Source organism: Myotis brandtii, unplaced genomic scaffold (genome assembly GCF_000412655.1).
Source record: "Myotis brandtii unplaced genomic scaffold, ASM41265v1 scaffold326, whole genome shotgun sequence".
Lineage (NCBI taxonomy): Eukaryota > Metazoa > Chordata > Mammalia > Chiroptera > Vespertilionidae > Myotis > Myotis brandtii.
The window spans coordinates 1,086,108-1,107,185 of NW_005362534.1; the positions used below are offsets into that span (position 1 = coordinate 1,086,108).

The 21,078-nt window shown below is 40.5% G+C and overlaps 1 protein-coding gene across 7 annotated transcripts in view; it reads right to left on the reverse strand.

Annotated features, from left to right (window-relative positions):
* SH3KBP1 (SH3-domain kinase binding protein 1) overlaps positions 1-21,078 on the reverse strand; it is a 274,936-nt gene that overhangs the window by 72,583 nt on the left and 181,275 nt on the right. For all 7 annotated transcript variants that reach the window (XM_014543459.1, XM_014543458.1, XM_005870951.2 and 4 more), the window contains one exon: positions 16,384-16,478. In XM_014543459.1, the coding sequence (XP_014398945.1) occupies positions 16,384-16,478 (95 nt within the window). The remainder of the gene's footprint in view (positions 1-16,383; positions 16,479-21,078) is intronic.

A 21,078-nucleotide genomic window follows, 5' to 3' on the forward strand; every position in this document is an offset into this window, starting at 1 on the left:
TAGAGAGAGAGAGAGAGAGAGAGAAGGAAACAGCAATGATTGAGTGAGAATCATTGATAAGCTGCCTCCTACTGGGGATCCAGCCCATAACCCAGACATGTGCCCTGACTGGGATGCGAACCATGACCTCCTGGTTTATAGGTCGACACTCAACCACTGAGCACACCAGCTGGGCTGCTACATTTCTTTTTAAAGGTGATTTGACTTTGGGTGGGTAAACACACAATGTAGTATACAGATAATGTATTATAGAATTGTATACTTGAAGCCTATATAAATTGAAACCCCAATATATTTACTTTTTTTAAAAAGGCTTTTTTTCAAACTTTCTGAATGGTGCAAATCCATGCTTTGCCTTAGCCTTATGCAAGCAGTAACCCAAGAACCACTGTAATGAAGCCTTTTGCTTTGTATGTGAGAGAAAATAATGAAATTGTAATAAGCAAAAGCGTATTCAGAATAACTTTAGTACTGATGCACGCCTACAGGGGAAAACAGTGCACCTCACATTATAGTTATTATATCTCCCATCAATGGTGAATGGCTCATCTATACTTTGCTTTTTAGAGAAAACACTAACAGTGCTAATTATTGTGTAATTCAAGGTAAGAGAGGGAAAGAACAAGACAGAACACAATCTACTTGTTCTGATTATACAAGAACAAACACAAGGCTCGTGGATGAGATAAGTACATTAAAAAAAGAAAAGTGAGTGGTTGAGTATCGACCTATGAAGCAGAAGGTCATGGTTCAATTCCAGATTAGTGTATATGCCCGGTTGCAGTCTTGATCCCCAGTGTGGGGCATGTAGGAGGCAGCCGATGAATGATTCTCTCTCATCATTGATGTTTCTATCTCTCTCTCCCTCTCCCTTCCTCTCTGAAATCAATAAAAATATATTTTTAAAAAAGAAAATTTCCAATGTGACTTAGAATACAAAGAAAAGTGAAAATGGGAGCCCGCTGCAGGACAGAAAGCAGCTGCAGGTCAAGGTGCCGGCAGTGGGATGGAGACTTACAGAGAACCAAGGCATTATTTTTCTAGCAAAAGAAGCTAATTTAAAGGAAACAGAAACAATTTTGATAGCAAAATGAGAAGTGAAAATAAGTACCCCTCAACAAACCAGACAAAACAACTAGCCTTTGATGGCAGAGATGAAGAGAGAATTATTAGTACAAGGGCTGTGCTTCCCGTAATGTAAAAGAACAGCAAATTCAATTTATTTAGTGAGGATGTGAAATATGCAGGACAGGAGAGGAATTCAAGGGTAAAAAAAAATTATTGTATCCTCATGGGACTTCCAAGCTCAGAGCCTAGTGGAAGATGCAGACACAGTGAATCGATATGGCACAGAAACACCGACAAGAGTGCTAGGCTGGATTTCAAAACAAGTGGGACCCTGAGAAGCTGGGCAGCCTGGAAGGAAAGAATGAGGGCAAGAACTGAGATGATGAGAAGGGTCAAGGGCAAGATCACCAAGTGTGAGGAAAGGGAAGACAGTGGGAATTGGGTCACAGAACAAAATATTCAAGAATTGGTGCTTAGAGTTCTGGCTGGTGTGGCTCAGTGGCTTGTCATCCCATGCACCAAAAAGGTCACTGGTTTGATTCCTGGTCAGGGCACATGCCCAGGTTGCAGGCTTGATCTCTAGTAGGGGGCGTGTAGGAGGCAGCCAATCAATTATTCTCTCTCATCGTTGATGTTTCTATCTCTCATTCATGGAGAAAGTGAGTGTTGTATGATTTTGGTGTGGCTGTTAAGTGAGTCGTGGAGTGCCCAGAGGGGGTCTCACACCCTCAGCATCCCACCAGCAACACGGAAAGCGATGTTTAATATTTACTAATGAACGCCTTCTGCACGGAGCTTCAGGGGGGCTGTTGAGAGAAAGCTCCATGGAAGCCAGAACCCAGGAGCACTCAGCTCTGCCTTTGCTTGTTAACATCTCCCCAAGAGATGCAATTATTCTGCTTGGCTGGGATTTCTACTCAGAATTTCCAGCATCCCCATAAGTCGGTTACTAAAGCGGCTCATCAGTACACAGTTTATGAGGTAACAGGGAGAAAAAGAAAGCTATGGTCTATCTCAGTGTCAGCAAAAATGCCTGGCAGACCACAATTAATGAGGGAAGCTGAGGAGACAGTCCCAGGGATAAGCCCACTCAAGAATATGTTACAGTCCAAATGTCAACATCCTTGGATCATGGAGGCTTAGGCAGTCATTAACTATTTTGTGATACTGGCAAGTTATGACCTCAAAGAGTTCATCTACTTGTAAAAAAAATCCTGACCTTCAACCGAAGGACTTGTATGCATGCATATAAGCATAACTAATGGGCATAAGACACTGGGGGGTAAGGGAGGCCAGGGGATTGTCAAGGGCGGGGGGGGGGGGGACCCATTAGGACTTGTATGCATGCATATAAGCATAACTAATGGGCATAAGACACTGGGGGGTAAGGGAGGCCAGGGGATTGTCAAGGGCGGGGTGGGGGTGGGGGGAAAGGACACATATGTAATACCCTTTGTACTACTTTTAGCAATAAAAAAAACCCAAAAGAATAAAAAAAAAATTAAAAAAAATCCTGACTTTTTGTTAGGCAATAACATACAAGTTTTGCTACAGTAGTTTCCGATTTTTTCATTTTACAATAGGAATAACAAAAGAATAACAGGTGAAGGGCATAGCCATGATCATTATGAAGGTCAAAGGTTACCATATTGTAAAACTGGTAACAAAAGAAATCGATGAGTAACACACAAAAATCAGTAATCAAGCTTTCCTTTGGCCAATATTAACTGAAAAATGTATTGATGTGTAAAAACTGTACAAACGATCCCTGACTTTTGATGATTCAACTTAAGATTTTTTTACTTTACAATGGTGCAAAACCGATATGCATTCAGTAGAAAAACATACTTGAAATTTTGACTTTTTCCCAGGCTAGCGATATGTGGTATGATACTCTCTCGTGATGCTGGGCTGCAGTAGAGCTGCAGCTCCCAGTCAGCCATGTGATCATGAGGATGAATAACCAATACTGTACAGTGTAGTCATTGTGTTAGGTGATTTTTCCCAAATGTAGAGTAATATAATTGTTCTGAGAATGGATAAGGTAGGCTAAGCTAAGCTATGATGTTCCATAGGTTAGGTATATTAAATGCATTTTCAACTTAAGACATTTTTAAGTCATAATGGTTTTATCAGGATATAATTTCATAAGTTGAGGATCATTTGTATCCAGAAATGCCCTCATGTCTTTTATAAGCTACTCATATTATCCCTTGCATTTTCCTGCTTCTTCATACATCTAATAATTAGTTATTGTATATTCTTTAACAACTGTGTATGCTATATTGTTGATAGACTGGATTTTAGTGCCTTCCTTGCAAGAGTGTTGAGTTTTGTTATGGTGGGCAAGTTACTTGCAGATCAGCTTCACTTATCAAGGCTTGGTTTTAGACTTTGTTAGGATAGGTCTAGTGGAGTGCTATTCCTATGGCTGCCCTTTCTTGGTTCCCAATTGAATACCAGGCATTTTCAGCAAGGTTTTCCTATCCTGCTTGGACAGAATTCCAATCTCTCCCATCACTGGTGACATCCGAGATAGCCACTCACATCACAGCTCACCCCCAATCACTGAACTTATTTTCTGCCAGGCCTGGTGGAGTCTTGCCCTATTGATATGTAGCTTAACATTTGGTCAAAGATTCAAAGGACAACTATAAACAGACGTCTGGAGTTCTTTCTGTGTACAGCTTGCTACTTTGCAATTCCCACCCTGAAAATTCCAGGTACCTTGGTAGCCCTGAATTACAATTTATTTCCTCTATCCACTTTGTCTTCTGCTCTCTGTTTGGGCTCTACTGCTCTGTGCTACAAATTTAAAAGTACCCCCAGGCAAAAAACAAGGTTTATGTGGAGCTCACTTTATGCTTCTCCACTCTCAAGGATCACATCCCTGTACTGAGTATTGTCCAATGCCTAAAAACAACTGCTTGATGTATTTTGTCCGATTTTAAAGTTGTCCATGGCAGGCAGGTAAGTCTAATAAACTTTACTCCATCATAGCTATAACCAGAAGTTATGGTTTCACTTAAAAAATCGTTTCTTTAATTAGAATGAATTTATTTTGTTCTAGATATAATAGGACTTTAAACTCTATCTTTAAAAGTCTGAGCTATTTCAAGGTCTAATTCCCAAAAGATGTCCTAGAGAAAGAATTTCTGAAATGAAGATACATGCAGAGGTTTTTAATTATCCTGGAGTTTCCTTTACTAGTCATATGTACCCTTCTCTAACAAGGAAGGTGAACAATTCCCTAAGGAAAGTAGTCATTGTTAAACATCTTTATATGGAAAAGTTAAATACGTACAGTAAATCAGTGCCTCCCAATCCTTTTTAGATAATGGCACACATATAAAATGATAATATTTTGATGACATACTGCTGAAGGCCAAACACTGTTAGAGGTCATCAGTCCAGAGGGAGAGTCCAACCACCTAAGGCCCTTCCCATCCACCCTGAAGAGCTGAGGGGATCACTGTCCTACACTCCTATAACCCACTCCTAGCACATGGGTTAGGAAATGCTACAGGAGTAACCTTTGAGTCCAAATGTCACTAACGAAGAAATAAGGAAAAAAAAACACCTGAAACCAAATTTCAGGCCCCAGAAAGAGAACAGAGCTTTCTTCCACAGGTGTTAGGAGAGGCAGACAGGCAGGAATCAGGAAGGCCTGAATGGATTTTAACAGACCACACAGACCAGATGTCTCAAAAGGCCTCAGTGCTCATACTGTTTCCTGCTCAAAAAAAGATGTTTCTATCTGGAGCCTCTTCAGAGAACTGCACCCAACAGATATTGCCATATTAGCTCAACTCCAAGTTCACCATTCATATTGGGCATCTCCTGGAATTGTGGGACATGGCCATATAGTTTGTAGACAACAATAGATAAGAATGCTTACTCATTTCATTATCTCATTTGCAGCTTAAACAATCTTAAGTCTCAGGAAATGTTTTTGCTTCTAGACTTTTTATAATAATAGAATGAAAGACTTTCTACCCCCATTAAATGACTTCAAAAATCAGTAAGCATGAGAAAAGGAAGTGTTTGTAGAGAGGGCCTTTCCTGTGTATTTATAATCTGGCTTAAGCATGACGAGAGACAATAACATATGAGAGCATGGGAACAAATCATACACAAAATGCAAATCATTAAGGCAGCACTTTTACATTTTTGTCCATTTAAACATAATCAATTATATGAAGTTATGGAACAATGTTTTCAGAGAAACTTCTCATTTTTTACTTGTTAGGTTATTTACATTCAGGTGACCACTTAATGTTAAATTTTAAAAGCTATTTGTAATGGCACCTTCAGCTCACAGTTTACCTCTCAAGGATGTACATCCTATGGCTAAATTTTCATTTTCATTTCTGTTTAGAGAATTGTATTGATACTGCATCCAAATACATGTTTTTCTTCCATTAAAGGGATAGTAGATATAATAAAAAAAATTATTTTGCTTCATTGACAAAGACACTGGAAATTATAAAGCATCTTTCATTATTTTTAACAGACTTTCTTGGCTCCTGCACCACCTCTAAGAGACACAAAGAAAGTAGTGAGGGTGAGGGTGAGGGTAAGGGGAGTATCTTCATTTCACAGGTAAGCACAGCAAAGGAATAACAAGTGAAGGGCATAGTCATGATCATTATGAAGGTCAAAAACATCCAAGCTGCAGCTGCTATTGGTAAATTCCTAAATTACTACCTTCTATCTCTATTCTTTACCAGACAAATCTATATTTAAATGTTTCTATTACGAAAACTTATTCCCTGGCATAAAAATTTGTTTAGAGTCTTTTTCTCTATACTCAGCAAATTTAATTTCTAGGCTGGTGCAGTTAAAAAAAAATTACAATCCCCAGGTTAAATCCAGGCCCTCAGGCTGCTCAACAGGGTCCAGGCCTGACTGATGAAGCATAGCTGCATTTGTTTGCTATCTGGTGGGAGAAGGGGCACAGGGGCAAGGGGTAGGGGGGCAGGAAAAGGTGCTGATATGGGAGATTCATGGTCTCATATTCCACAGGAAATTCCCAGGAAGGCTCAGAACAAAACCAAGGTCCTTGAAATTCATGCAATTACATGTCAGGCAATTATTTACTAAATACTAGGGCTCAGATGGCCTTGTAAGAAAAACAGACCGATCAACAACATTAAGTAGCTTTGCAGAGCAAAAGTCCTTAATTTTGCCAAAATCCAAATTAGTAGTATTTTCTTTCATAGGTTGTGCTTTTGGTGTCATGTTTAACAACTCTCTCCTCCTATGTGTTCATAAATAACTGTCTATGTCAGAGGTTCTCAACCTGTGGGTCGCGACCCCTTTGGGGGTCGAACGACCTTTTCACAGGGGTCGCCTAAGACCATCGGAAAACACATATATAATTACATATTGTTTTTGTGATTAATCACTATGCTTTAATTATGTTCAATTTGCAACAATGAAAATACATCCTGCATATCAGATATTTACATTATGATTCATAACAGTAGCAAAATTACAGATATGAAGTAGCAATGAAAATAATTTTATGGTTAGGGGTCACCACAACATGAGGAACTGTATTAAAGGGTCGCAGCATTAGGAAGGTTGAGAACCACTGTTCTATGTTATGTTTTACATGTAGATCTATGGTTCATTTTGCATTAAATTTTGTATCATGTGTTAGGTTTAGGTAAGGATTCACTTTTTTTTGCCTATGGATACCCAATTGCACCAAAAGCAATTTTTTAAAAGGTTATCCTTTCTTCCCTGTTTTCTTTGCACCTTTGTTGAAAATCTATTGGCTGTATTTCTATGGGTCTGTTTCTAGACATTCTATTTCAGGGGCCAGCAAGGTAAAGACCTTGGGCCAAATCTGGCCTGCTATCTATTTCTGTACAGCCTACAAGCTAAGAATAGTTTTTACATTTTTAAATGGTTATGAAAAATCAAAAGAATAATATCTCAAGAAATGTGAAAATTATTCTAAATTCAAATCTGTATTTCTATAAATAAAGTTTTATTGGAATTCAGCCATGTCCATTCATTTACATCTATAACTGCTTTTGCATAGTTGCAACAGACTGTATGACCCATGAAGCCTAAAATATTTACTCTCTGGCTCTTTACAGAAAAGGTTTGCCAAGCCCTGGTCTAGGATATGAGGATTATTATGCAACATCCATGCAAGACCTCAGAGGCTCTCTGAATGCCACTATAAAAAATACTGTAAGGACAGAAGCTTTAAATAGAACCTCTGAAAGCCCTAAGGAAGGCAGAAAAGGAATGCATTTAATAGCCAACTGCCCTTTCCAACTAGGGCTACAATATAAAAGCCTTAAGTAAAACTATTCTTAAAAGGATGAATTTTACTGTACTATACAGTTAACTATAAAACAGGGGAAATTTAAGTCTAAAGGGTATTTATTTTTAATGGCATTTTTTCTTAAATGTCTCCATGAATCATAAATTATGAAAAAATATTTCAAATGTGAAAGATGATAGTTTAATCCAGCAGCGGTTCTCAACCTGTGGGTCACGGCCATCAGAAACACATATAGCATATCAGATATTTACATTACGATTCATAACAGTAGAAAAATTACAGTTATGAAGTAGCAATGAAAATAATTTTATGGTTGTGGGTCACCACAACATGAGGAACTGTAGAACCACTGGATGTCATGAATATAAGGCATTTTTATAAAAATCAATTGGAAATTTTCAAGTTGAGTAATCAATTTTTTAAAAGTATGGACACCAGGGGATGGGAAGAGATTAACCAAAGAACATATATGCATAACCCATGGACACAGACAATAGTGTGGTGAAGGTCTAGGTTGGGATGGGGGTTGGGTAGAGGGAGCAGAAAGAGGGAAAACAGGAGACATCTGTAATACTGTCAACAATAAAAAAAGAAAAGAAAAAATGTGAATACCTATCAAATTAGCAGAGATTAGAAAAAATGACAATATGCAGGGATGACAAGGACAGGAGAATATAACTGCATATACTTCTGTGGGGAGACTAAATTGTCACAATCGTTCATAACATCACTTAAATGCCTTTAAAAAGCACTGGGGCAGCATTACATTTAGCAACTTATCATCAGGAAATAATAACTGCTAACAATTAGACAGCAGTTACTATGAGACAGGCATTCTAAGTGCTTTATCTACTTTAACTTGTTAAATCTTTACAACACCGGGAGGTAGGTACTGTCATCATCCCCATTTCACAGATGTGAAAACTGAGGCACCGAGAGATTGAGCAACTTGCTCAAGGTTACACAAGTAATAGAAGTTGGCAAAAATAATTAACATGCACGAGGATTTATAAACAAGATGATGACTAGATGCAACATTGTCTAAAACAGGAAAAAACCAGAAACAGGCTAAATATAAGAGGATTGTGCTATTTCATACATTAGGATGCTAATGAAGCATTTAACCATGCGGCCAAACATAAGCATGATATATTTTGAATAAAGAGGGTTAATAAATAGTGTATGATATGATCATATTTTATTTTGAAGTGGGTGGTGTGTGTGTGTGTGTGTGTAAAAAGTCTGGAAGAATATAGCTCGAATATTTAGAGAGGTATCTGAAGGTGGTGAGGTCACAGGTGACTTAGACTTTTCTCTTTCTCTGTATTTATCTGTTTTGTTCTAATTTTTTCTTCAAGAGTAAGTATTATTTCTATAATTTTAAAGTATTACTTAAAAGTGCATCCCACGCCACTTGCCATCTCAGAAACTGTATTTTAATAAAATGCAAATATGAATGTAAAAACTTTGAGACACTTTAATAAGACCGGGACTATACAACTATAATAAATTACTTTAATCCTAATAGAAGTTAAATAATGAAGAGGAAGTTCAGAGAAAGTACTGGCCTTAATTTCAGGACAGTTCAAGTACCAAGAGAGAACTTCCAGTCACTGAACATTTGTCTGTTCTTCTTCCTACAATAATTTATCATAGCAATAACTATCAGTTGACTTTTACATTTCTAAAGCCACACTATCTCATTTAATCCTCACCACAGCCCCCTCAGAGTAATACAAATAGAAAGGCTAGAAATAGAAAACAGAAAAAAAGAAAGCTTCTCTAATTTTGTATGGCACCTGCAGATTTTTCTGTGTGTGGCAGGAAAAAAGATGCTGTTACAAGGCTTACTGATGTCCTGCCACTAAAGCACAGCACTCTGGAGAGAGATGACAATTAGGATGAACAAACACAGGGTCCCTTTTGACAGCTTTATATAATTTGTGGTGGCTCATGAAACTGGGAATTTGTAGCAACTGTAACTCATCTATCTGAAAAATCTATAATCATCACCATCGAAATCTGGGGCTGGCACTGTTTTTACTGTCTACTGGTAAATTAAAGAGAAGTTTTCTCCTATCTCAAGTCCTACGTTTCCCATCCTCACCTAATTTAAAACCATGTGTTTGGGAGGATACACAAGCTCATTGAGGAAGTATTGATCAAATACACTATGGTGTGAGGATTCTTCTCAATCGTTCCACTGGCCTGGTGACTTGAAAGAGGAAGACAAACCAGCAAACTGTATTCCTTGGGATTGCTAATGCTCCTAAGAGGAGATATGCTGTGACTTCCATCTTGAGAAAGGACACATGCAGTCTAATAAGACAGACCATATTGTAAGAAATACATCCTATGACATAAATGACTCATTTGCTGAACACTGATATTTTTCAAGTGTGTATAAACCCAAATGACCCCAGACCTATGCTTCACTTATTCATTCCCTCATAAAACTTATCCTTCTAATGGGTCTGTCAGGGTGTCATCATTTGCAGGGTGGCACCTGTTAATTTACTCCTCCACCCTTGAAACCACATTTAATTCCAGCATTTGAGCTCTGCTAAAAGCTTGGGCAGTTGAGAGAGAAAGGGTCAAGGCTAGCAATCTATTTAGCTGATCGGCTCTCTTATACAAAGCTGAGAGCCTTTCTTGAGATTCCTAAAGACACCTCTCTTTGAATAAACATTCTTACTTCCTGTGGGGTGGGAAGCAAAAAAGTCTGAAAACATTTTTTCTCATGAATAAATGTTTCAATAAATGAATGAATAGGTGGGAGGTAGGAGAGGAAAATAAACATTAGAACAAACAATAGAACATATAATCACAGAATAACTTAGGAAGGAGCTTAGGATTCCTGCCTTTAAAAAAATGGTAAAAGCAAGCAGAAAACTCAGTGGCACATGGGCTCAGAAGAAAAGAGGAAGGCAAACTACACTGGGCATGGGAAGAAAGCAGAAGAAAGAAATAGAATGAGAGGGTTTCAGGCATAAAAAGAACCAACATTAGCCCTGAGCTGAGCTCATCATTTCCTCTGCACTGACTATCATCTCATTTATGTAGTGGTGACAATGGAATCAGAAAGTCATGGATGATCCTGACCCTAAGAGATCAGAAATGTGGACACCAAAATGCAAGCATCAGAAACAAATGGATGGGGTAATGGCATGGCGATACTGTTTTCCTGATAAAATAGTGTTAATGTCATTAATTTAGAAAGAAAATCCCACAGGCCCTTGCCCTAGATATTTAGCAACAATGGGTGACTCAATGAGTACACAAGTCGCCTCAGGAGTGACTGAGCCTTTCCTACCACAAGCATCTGACTGCCCATCTCCCCTCTCCACCCCCCCTCCCCCGAAAGTTTGGACAGTACTGCCCTGCCCTGCCCAACTCCCAAGTTCCAAGTTCAGGGTCAGGAGACACCTTTGCCCTGGCTCTGTCACTGACTTGCTGTGAGAACCTTGGGAAAGTCACTTTCACATCTGGGCCTCTGTTTCTCCTTTGTAATCTGGACAGAACACCCATTATGACATCTAACTCCCAGAGCTGCTGTGAGGCTGAGCTGGGCAAAAACTCAGGAGGAAAAAGGAGTGGTGATGAAGGGTCCTGGTCTTTTGCTGCCAGTGGCCCAGAGGGTCCTGCACTGGGAACTTGCAGTCGTGCAGGTAGATTGAGCCATTGTTATTTTTTAAAATATTTTTAATTGGTTTCAGAGAGGAAGGGGGAGGGAGAAAAGAGATAGAAACATTGATGACAGAAAAACCATTGACGCTCAACCCCTGAGTCACACTGCTGGGCAGATTGAGCCATTATTAAGTTAAATGCTCAACTGCTGTCTGGGAAAGAAGGGAGAAAAACACATTGAGGTAGAGATAGAGGAAGCTGGGGTAATTAGTACTCAGTCCTAATTCTGCCCTCACCACAGGGCTAACTCCAAACATTTGGACTCCCTGGTTTGATACATCCCTAGGCAAAGGTGAAACTCCCAGTTTGTTTTTTGTGTGGCAGTTCCCTTATACTTCTATCTGTTTCTAATCCTCAGGGTTCCCTCTTTCTTTGGGGTGTATCTATCACCCCAAACATCAACACTCTTTCCCCTTCCCTCCAACTCCACTGCTCCATGATTTCAGCCAATAAAATTATCCTTCTTAGTGTTGACTTTGATGCTGTTAAGTAGGCGTATACCCATGAAGAAACGAGTTGTGTCTGCTTTAGTAAAGGTCAAAGACACAGCTACAGAGGGGATCCTTTTTATAAGAAATAGCTAAAGATCCTTATTTACAAACAGGTCACATGGGAAGCCCTTCCTCCCAGACTGGAGAGGGAAGTAGCTGGGAGGAAAAGACCATCACTCTGAGGCCATGAGGCTGTAGGCCAAGGGCAAAACACTGTCCCTCTCCACAGCTGGGCTCACTCAGCCCTAGGCGGCAGTGGCCAGGGCAAGGAGCACCCTTCAGTGGTGGCCATTGTCACAGCTGGTCCCAGCCTGACCCTGCCAGGCTACTCTCAGACCTTCTCCAGGGAGCTTCTCTGGTTGGAAAAAGACCCAGAGACTTCTGAATCCTTTCAGCCACACTCTGGACACAATCAGGAAGGCAGGGATGGGGGCGGCAGGAACACAGACTAAGGAGCTATTTTTGAGTGACTGGAAATAAAAGCTAAACACAGGTGTGTTCTTCACAAGTGGAAATGTTCCCAAGTCCACAAGAATTCTTTATAAATAAACTAAAAAACAAACCATTTGAGTTGCCACATTTCATCCTAGTTTCCAGGGACACACACAAATAGTCCCAGTCTTTGCACATTATTGCAGGAATCACAGAGGGCTTATGGGCACTTCTACAGAAGGTGTCTGACTCATTTTCTAGAAAGCTACAGGGCTAAAAATTAGCACAGAACCTGCCCTATGACACCAGCCACAACACAGAAAAACAAGGCAATGGGCAACCACCTTAACTGACTATGAAAGGAAAATACGATGGAATTTGGGGTAAATTGAGAACCTTTAGAGCAAAAGCAATCGATTCAGAGAGCAGCAATTCAGGTCTTTCATTTCAACTTATCTATAATAATAAAAGCATAATATGCTAATTGGACCGGATGTCCTTCTGGACGAAGCCCAGGCTGCAGCTGCGGCTGCGAGGGACGGATCCAGGCAGCGGCTGCAAAGGCCTACTCTTGCACAAATTTCATGCATCAGGCCTCTAGTATGTACAATAAAGATGCATATCCAAATGCATGTTGAACAAATGGTGAAGCTGTTCACTTTACAATATCAATGGCACAGAATCATCTAAATGAACTCGAATGATTTCTTAACTCAGAGGAAGATTTAAGAATTTTCTATAAAGTCAGCAGGGTTTGATAGACTCAGACTCCATTTCTCCCACTTTCAGCAGGCAAATTATTTATGGCCCATTTGTTTCCTCCAAATTCTTATTGAAATCTCACCCGTTGAGAATTCTGAACTATTTCAGGTAGATTTTTCACCATTGTTACCTACTTCATGTCATGGCATTCCAGCCCCGGCAGCAAACTAGGCCCAGACACAAGAGCCCTTTCACTCCTGTTTCTAGGTCAGAGAAAGAGCAGCTGGAGTTGAAATGACAATTCCTAGGATTATAGGTATCACCCATTGGTGAACCCCTCCCCTGTGAGAGGCACTTTATACCCAGCATCTTAGTAAATCCTAATGGCAGCCCTGTGAGGCCGGCTTTATAGATGAGAAAACTGATGCTCAGAGGGGTTAAGTGACATTCCCAAAGGCCCACAGCCAAGAGTGGTGTTGCTGGGATTCAAAGCCCAGTTTTTCTGAACTGGTGGCCTAGGTGGTACTTATCAGTTTAGCATGCTGCTTTCAACCAACTGGAATTCTAGGTCATTCATGGAAATAAAAGTTAAAACCTAGAGGAGCACAGGATGTGTCAAGAGACTTGATGTCACAGACCATATAAAATAATGATAAAAACAAAATGATATAGTGCAAAGGACTTTTTAAAGCAACGGGCTCGCAATGGGCCTGAGCGCATGATACAGCATGAGTTAAGACTGCTGTATCATCAGCTATTGAACAACCAGCTAAATGGGCAGACAGAGGGCATCCAGGCAGCAGGAACATGGTCTGGGTCAAGTTAGGGAGGACACACAAGCAAGATGGGAACATCCCAGGAGAGTTTGTTCATGCAGAACAGTGACATATACCAATGCTAAAAGGCCAGACTGAGGCCAGACAGACTGGGCCAATGAGTACAGGATAATCGAGTTGGGTTTTTTTTTTAAAGGAAAGTTACTAAACACTTTCACTGGAGCACGGGGGTTCTATGAGATGATAAGAAGAAGGGGCTGGATTCTAGAGATGAAGTAGCCCTCCACCTTTGGCCACCTCAGGGCTCTCCTCCAGAGCAGGTGCTGTGGAGGGTGCTGGGGGAGGGAGGAGGCCCAGGGAGGAGCAGCCTCCATTCAGCCTGGGCCTGGCTCTACCACAGACAGGAAGTGTCAGGGATGCAGGAAGGCAGAATCTCTAGGTTCTGGTGCTGCTGATCTGGGGCGGGGAGAGCAAGAGTCAAAATGACGTGGACACTCTAGGCCTGAGGAGCAGGATCAGTGTGAAAGCCAGGTGAAGGGCCAAGTATACGGCAAGGAGGGCAAGGCCATGTTCTGCAAATGTAATAATGATATCTGTAAGCTGCTTCACAGTTTCCAAACTGCTTCCTAATACATTAAGCTATGAAACCAGGGAAACTGGGTGCAAGCTTCGGACACTCTTGCTAGCAGCCTTCCACACGTGCCCATTCCTTTCTCCCTCCTGTGTGAATGGGACCAGGAGAGAGTCCCTTTCTGACTAAGCTCTTCAGAAAAACCTGATTCTTTTTATCAGACTGGATTTCAGGCCGGGAGGAAGGAAGGAAACAATCGAGATGAATGTGCTCTCATCATATGTAATCAAATGACAAGGACTGGAATAGGATATGTTAACGTAGGAATAGATGTGTTCAGATAAAGGACTATCCATGGGGTTTTTTCCTTCTCCCCAAACCTTATTAAATATTACTGATACATCTGGAATTCAATTAAAATGAGGCTGCCCCCTTCAAACAAAAATAGGAATATAAGCCCCCCACCCCCACTGTCAAGAATGGCAATTAGTGAATTCCCTGCTTGCTTTACCATCACAGGGGAAAGTGCTCTCACACTTTTTCTGTATTTATGCTATTTATCAAAGTATTTGTATTATGCCTTACACCCACTTAACAATTTCCCTATCCCGAATGTTAGGTTAAGAGTCTGTTTCAAAATAGGAAGTGCCCCATGCGTAAGAAGCAGCCCAGAGGAGACACAGCCTAGGGACCACAGGAAGGGTGGTAAAGAAAGAGAACCACTCGACCTCCTTGGCAGAAAGGAACAATAGGGCAGCATTTCCCCTCCTCTGATTTCCTCCTGCCATGGAAAACACCAAACACCAACAGAGATGCATTGAAATAAGTTTAGGGGAGGATATTTTATTGGTAAAAAGATGGACGAGTTCTTGGGTGATCATCAAAGCAGGGAATAGTTTGCTATTCTCAAAAGGTTCCTGTCCTTAACATTGTCTAGCATACCACTTTCATATGGAGTGGGTGACGGGGCCAGTTCTCTCCCTAAAATAATTTGACCTTTGGCAAGCTACTTAAACTCTGGTGTCAATAGTTGCCTGGCATTGTTGGCTCAGGCTCTTTGTTAAATCCTCACCCAAGGATAGATTTTTTTGATTTTTAAAGACAGAGGAAGGGAGACTGGAAGAGAAACAGAAAGAGAGAGAGGGAGGGAGAGAGAGAGAGAGAGAGAGAGAGAGAGAGAGAGAGAGAGAGAGAGATCAGTTGCCTCCTGTATGTGCCCCGATTCAGAATTGAACCCACAACCTTTTGGTGTACAGGACAGTGTTCCAACTAACTGAGCCACCCAGTCAGGGCATGGCTCAGGCTCTTAAACACACAACCTCTACATCCATTTCTTAAAGGTAACTTCCTTGATTATAAAGGTAAATCAAACATGACTTTTTGGACACCCTTGGGGTAGGAAATTGGGGGGGGGCAGGAAACACCTTGGTCCACTTCCTCTCAGTAATGGCCAGAGGCCGTGGACCCAGGGCCTACTTCCCATGCTGGCCCCCTGTTCTCTCTTCCCTCTCCCTGCACCCTCCACCCCTCTAGACTGCCAGTGCTCTCAGGCCTGCATGAGTGCAGACAGCAATGATGCCTGTGCTAAGGGAATTATGTGTTCCCTGCTATTCACCTGCATATAAGAGTAAAACCACCAATATATCTTAAAGATGGTTCAGTTTTTCATTGTGATTGACCATCATAAAATTCCTGTACTTCAGAGGAAAGGCTTAAATAACTTATCTTTCAACCATCTACTTGGTGAGTAACATTGCATGAAAGCATAAACAGTACGTGGTCCAAGCCCTGTTAAGTTGCGTCACTTCATACAGATTTTATAGCTCTCAGTATGTTTACAAGACTCTGCCCATAATGATAATAAAATCGTTCAACCTTCTTAGCCCAAACAAGGCAGGTAAAATTCTCTCAGGCATGCTACCTGTCTTTGATCTGAACAGTAAACATTCTTTAAGTATTTTCTGCCTGTGAGGCATGACCTGCTTTTTGAAAGTGTCTCCTTGGACACACCATGACCCAGAGCTTTGCAGCTAGGGCCACTGTGCAGTCTGGGCCCTCCAGCCATGCAGGCCACCTTCTGGGTTAGCCTTTGTGGGACAGACATTTTCTGCCAAGCCATGCAAATCCACAGCTGGCTCTCAGGCAAACAGAATCTAGTTGGTTTTTAAATTCATTCATTCACCTAGATACACTGGGCTTTGCCTGATCCAGAGAAAAGACACAAGAGTCTTCCTGAGGAGTTCAGGACCATGAAAACCTCAAGTTTCAAGGGCTAAAAACAAAGCTTGTCCTATCCAGTCAATACCTCAAAGCAGTTCACAGTTTAGAAGGCAGGAAGGAAACTTTGTTTACCTTATTGATGAGAGTGACTATATCTCCTTCTTTGATTGTCAATTCATCATCATTCTGTGCCTCATATGGAAATATTACTTTGCAGTAATCCTTGGCTGTAAGAAGAAAAGAAAACACAACCTTTAAAATGCTTTATCTAATGAGCTGGCCCAGGAGAAGATAGTCTCTATCACATTAACTTCAGGGAAGAGCACACTTACAAGATAGGCTATACCCACTGCATAAAGGGTCACCCTCAGAAAACTACTGAAGATTGCTCATTTTGGGTGCATGCATATTTATTCTCTTTATTTTTTCCCCTTGGAAATTATATGATGTCATGAAATGCCATTGACTGCTTTGCTTATTTCAGGCAGAGAAGCAAAAAGGTTTCCTTGGTCCCAGGAAAATATACCATTTTATATACTGTTTGGGTGCTTGCATAAGCAGACATAATCTGCAAAAGAGCAAAAAGCTTAAATTTTGCCCTCACCATTTCCTTCCACACATTGATAAATCAGAAACAGGGTATTTGTATATGTTACAAAGCTGACATGGTACTCAAAACAATGAAAAAGACTCATTATGGTACATCTTAAGAGACTGATGTTGATATATTTATATGTAAACATGTGTCAATCACAAATAGCCAACAAATACTGACCAAATGTTCTTTACACACACATGTGCCATGGCATCTCTGTGGGAACCTGCCTGTTTATAGATGGGGCTGTTCACCAGTGAGGATACGCAGCAGCCCTTGCCAAAGAGGGAAAGACACAAAGGCTACTCAAAATCAGTTCAAGTATGTCCTGAATTCTAGGCCTTTGAAAGTCTGTCTGATGTGAAATCTCTATTTACACAAAAGCACCAATTCTAAAGACTAAATACATTTGTAAGGTGTTTGGGAAATTAAGATTCAGATAACTGGGGTTTTCTAATGTAGAATGAAAAATTCAAGAGAATTTGTGTCTACTGGGACAGACATTTATTATTCTGCATCAAAGTCAATAGTCCTAATGGTTTTAAATAGCCTTAGAGCCTGGCCAGCATGGCTCAGTAGTTGAGCATCTACCTTTGAACTAGGAGGTCATGGTTTGATTCCTGGTCAGGGCACATGCCTGGGTTGCAGGCTCGATCCCCAGTGTGGGGCGTGCAGGAGGCAGCCGATCAATATTCTCTCTAATTGATGTTTCTATCTCTCTCTCCCTCTCCCTTCCTCTCTGAAATCAATACAATATATATATTTAAATGGCCTTAGATATTTCCCTAAAATTAGTCTAGTTCTTGCAGACAGATCACCTGGAGCGACATACATATATATTATCCATACTACAATTTATGTCACTGAAATGTGTTATTATGCTTAATGTCACATCAATCAAACAGTTATATATAAAGTAAAGGCAATAAAAATCAAATCTGTAATACAGATACACTATGGTCTAGGGTTGGTCTAGATAAGATAGGGAGAAGGGAAGGAAAGAGTAAGAGGACTCACTTTATTCCTATGTAGATGCTTTTGCTTTCCATCCAATGACTCCAAGTTATCAGTTACCTCCCCTATCCTAGTGTTGGAAACCTGTCATCTTAGTTACTCTGGGTCCCATTAGCCTCACATTTTAATTTATTATGCTATATTAGAAAATAAGACTTTGTTTTTACTTCTGAGGCCTTTGGGTCCTAATTCAGCAGTATTGGGAGACAAAATCATTATGTTGGTTTGGATGTACCAGTGGTTTTAAAATACTCAAAAATAAACATATAAAGGGTATTAACCTTTGATTAACCATGATTTTAATTTTATAGTATATGGAATGAAGATGTTCCATACTTTAATTCAAAAATCTATTGAGTCACCACCTTTAAATAATATTGTCAGTTCTTGGGCCTACAAGTCACTCCAACTACTCTGCTACATCCTCACACTGAAGTGATAACCTAATGCCTGGAGAAAGGGAAGAGGGGAAAGAAGGATGGAAAGAAAAAAACAAATATGAATAAGCACAAACTCAATATGGTGCAATATTGTGGTGTTTTGGAGAAAGGCAAGATTACGTTCAGGAAAGAGTTCACAAAAGAGGAGGCATTTGAAATGTCTTAAAAGAAGAATATAATTCCAAAGCCTTTTGGCCATGAAAGATAAATATTAAATGAGTAGTAGACAGAGATGGAGAGGAATGGAATAAAATTAACTTCGGGAGGCACACATTTTTCAGCTACTCATCAATTAGATGAGTTTAATTAATCCAAAATCAAACAGGAATGAATACACATGTGCATATATAGAAATAAAGGCACAACTTATCCAGTGATTGAGATGATTTTGTCTCTATTTTTTTCTTTAGAAATATTTAAAAAATACTAATGAATTAGCATAAGACTGAAAACCTGGGCCACATCAGTAGATGAATGGATTAGAAAACTGGTATATCTACACGATGGAATACTATGCTGCTGTAAAAAAGAAGGAACTCTTACCATTTGCAATGGCATGGATGGAACTGGAGAGCATTATGCTAAGTGAAATAAGCCAGTCAATGAAGGAAAAATACCACATGATCTCACACATTCATGGATAATAGAGACCATTACAAACTCTTGAACAATAATAGATACAGAGGCAGAGCTGCCTCAAACAGATTGTCAAACTGCAGCGGGAAGGCTGGGGAGGGTTGGGGGGCAGGAGGGAAGGGGGTAAGAGATCAACCGAAGGACTTGTATGCATGCATATAAGCAGGGAGGCCAGGGGATTGTCAAGGGCGGGAAAAGAAAAGGAGACATATGTAATACTCTTTGTAATACTTTAAGCAATAAAACAATAAAATTAAAAATTAAAAAAAAATAAAATCAATTTAAAAAAAAAAAAGAAAGAAAACCTGGGCCAGTTCTTAGGCTCTTTTTTTTTTTTGTCTTAGAGTCCTTTTAAGAATCTGATAAAGAGCAATCACTCTCTCTTTCTAGAAAAAGGAGAAAAACATAGACACATTCAAAAATGTAGAGAAAATGTGTACAATATCAGAAGGTTTAAGGACCCTGAAACCCTTGCCTAGTTCCAGATCAAGATTCCCTGTACTAATTGATTACTGGCTTCCAATTACAGAAACATGTTTGATTAAAACCACCAAGAAGTCCATGAGTCACACTAACCCCCCCCCAACACATTATTTCAATCTCTAAACTTCTAGAAATTTACATGAGATTAAAAACAGACTGTTTACGGAACTGAACGCACATGCCCACATCCCATGACTCCCTTTAGCTGGTTTTATAAACTATTCATATAAAAACAATCAAACAAACAAACTTAAAAAATACCCTCAGCTTAAAAAAATCAAAGCAAAACAAACAGAATAAACATATCAGCAGGCTGAATATATACACACACACACCAAAAAAATAAAATTAAATCCAGGACAATTCTCTGGGCTTAATATCAGGACACGAAGATAAAAACCCATGTGTCACAGAGTCTGGTAGGAAGCCTTCCAGAGGTAGAAAGGAGAGGAAATGAGGCATGTAGACACAGAGCTCTTGACAAGGCAACAGCGAAGAAAGAATGAGAGCAATGCACGCAGCTTAAAGCATCAGAGTATCAGAAATGGGGAAATCATTTACCAAAGGACAGAATAAGAGTCCCTTCTTGGAGGAGTAAAATGTCACTGGGCTCTGGGCAACATTCTGGGACTTTGAGTGGAGGAGTAGGAGTCGGGGTTCCCAACCATTCCTAATGACAAGGTTGATGTGGAGCATCTGTTCCTTCTATGCCTTCCCAGGCCCCTTCTCTGGGGATCCCAATCAACAGGTATGAGGTGGAAGCAGGAATCACAAGCACCCTGGTAACTGTCCTCAGCATGGAAGCTTAAGAAAAATTAGTCTAGGGCAGTGGTCCTCACACCTGAGTGAGCATCGGCCCTAGGTATAGAACTTGTAAAAACAGAACCCCCAAGGTTTCTAATTCCCCAGGGCTGGGGATTTGCATCTCTACCAAGTTCCCAAGTGCGTCTGCTGGCGGTCCAGTGACCACACTGTGAGAGCCACTGATCTAGCCATGAATATCAGCAAAGATTCGATGCTAGAGAGGAGCAAAACAACTGAAGATATGGAGTGTGGCCCAGTTTGGTGGTGCTGCTGGGGCTGGGGTGCTGTGTGATTGATTTAGATGGGAAGTCCAGTCCTCAGTCAGAGTCTAAGGATCCAGAGCTAGTGGGGAGGGATGGAATGGACATTAGGTTTGTCATTCATTCAATATATATGATCTGATTGTCCACAGTGAGCTCAGTGGAAGAGCTGCAGCAGTGCCCTTGGGGGGCTTACTATAGTCTACACCAGTGGTTGGAAACTGGAGAGAGTTTGCTCCCCAGAGAACACTGACAATGCTTGGAGACATTTGTGGTTATCACTGGGGAAGAGGAGGTAGTAAATGTTATTGACATCCAGTGGGTGAAGCCGAGATGCTGCTTAACATCCTACAATGAACACAGGTTAGCCCCGCAACAAAGAATGTACTGGTCCAAATGTTAACAGTGCCAACGTAGAGAAGCCCTAGTCTACACTTAAATCCAGACAGGGAAGCAAAACACAATGCCTACATCACTATTTTATTAACACCTTCCCCCATGAAAAAGCTGACTATGACCCAAATCACAAGACCACCTCTGGTCTTGGATCCTGCTGGGAATGTGACTTTCAAATGAATTGACACTTTTATTCTCT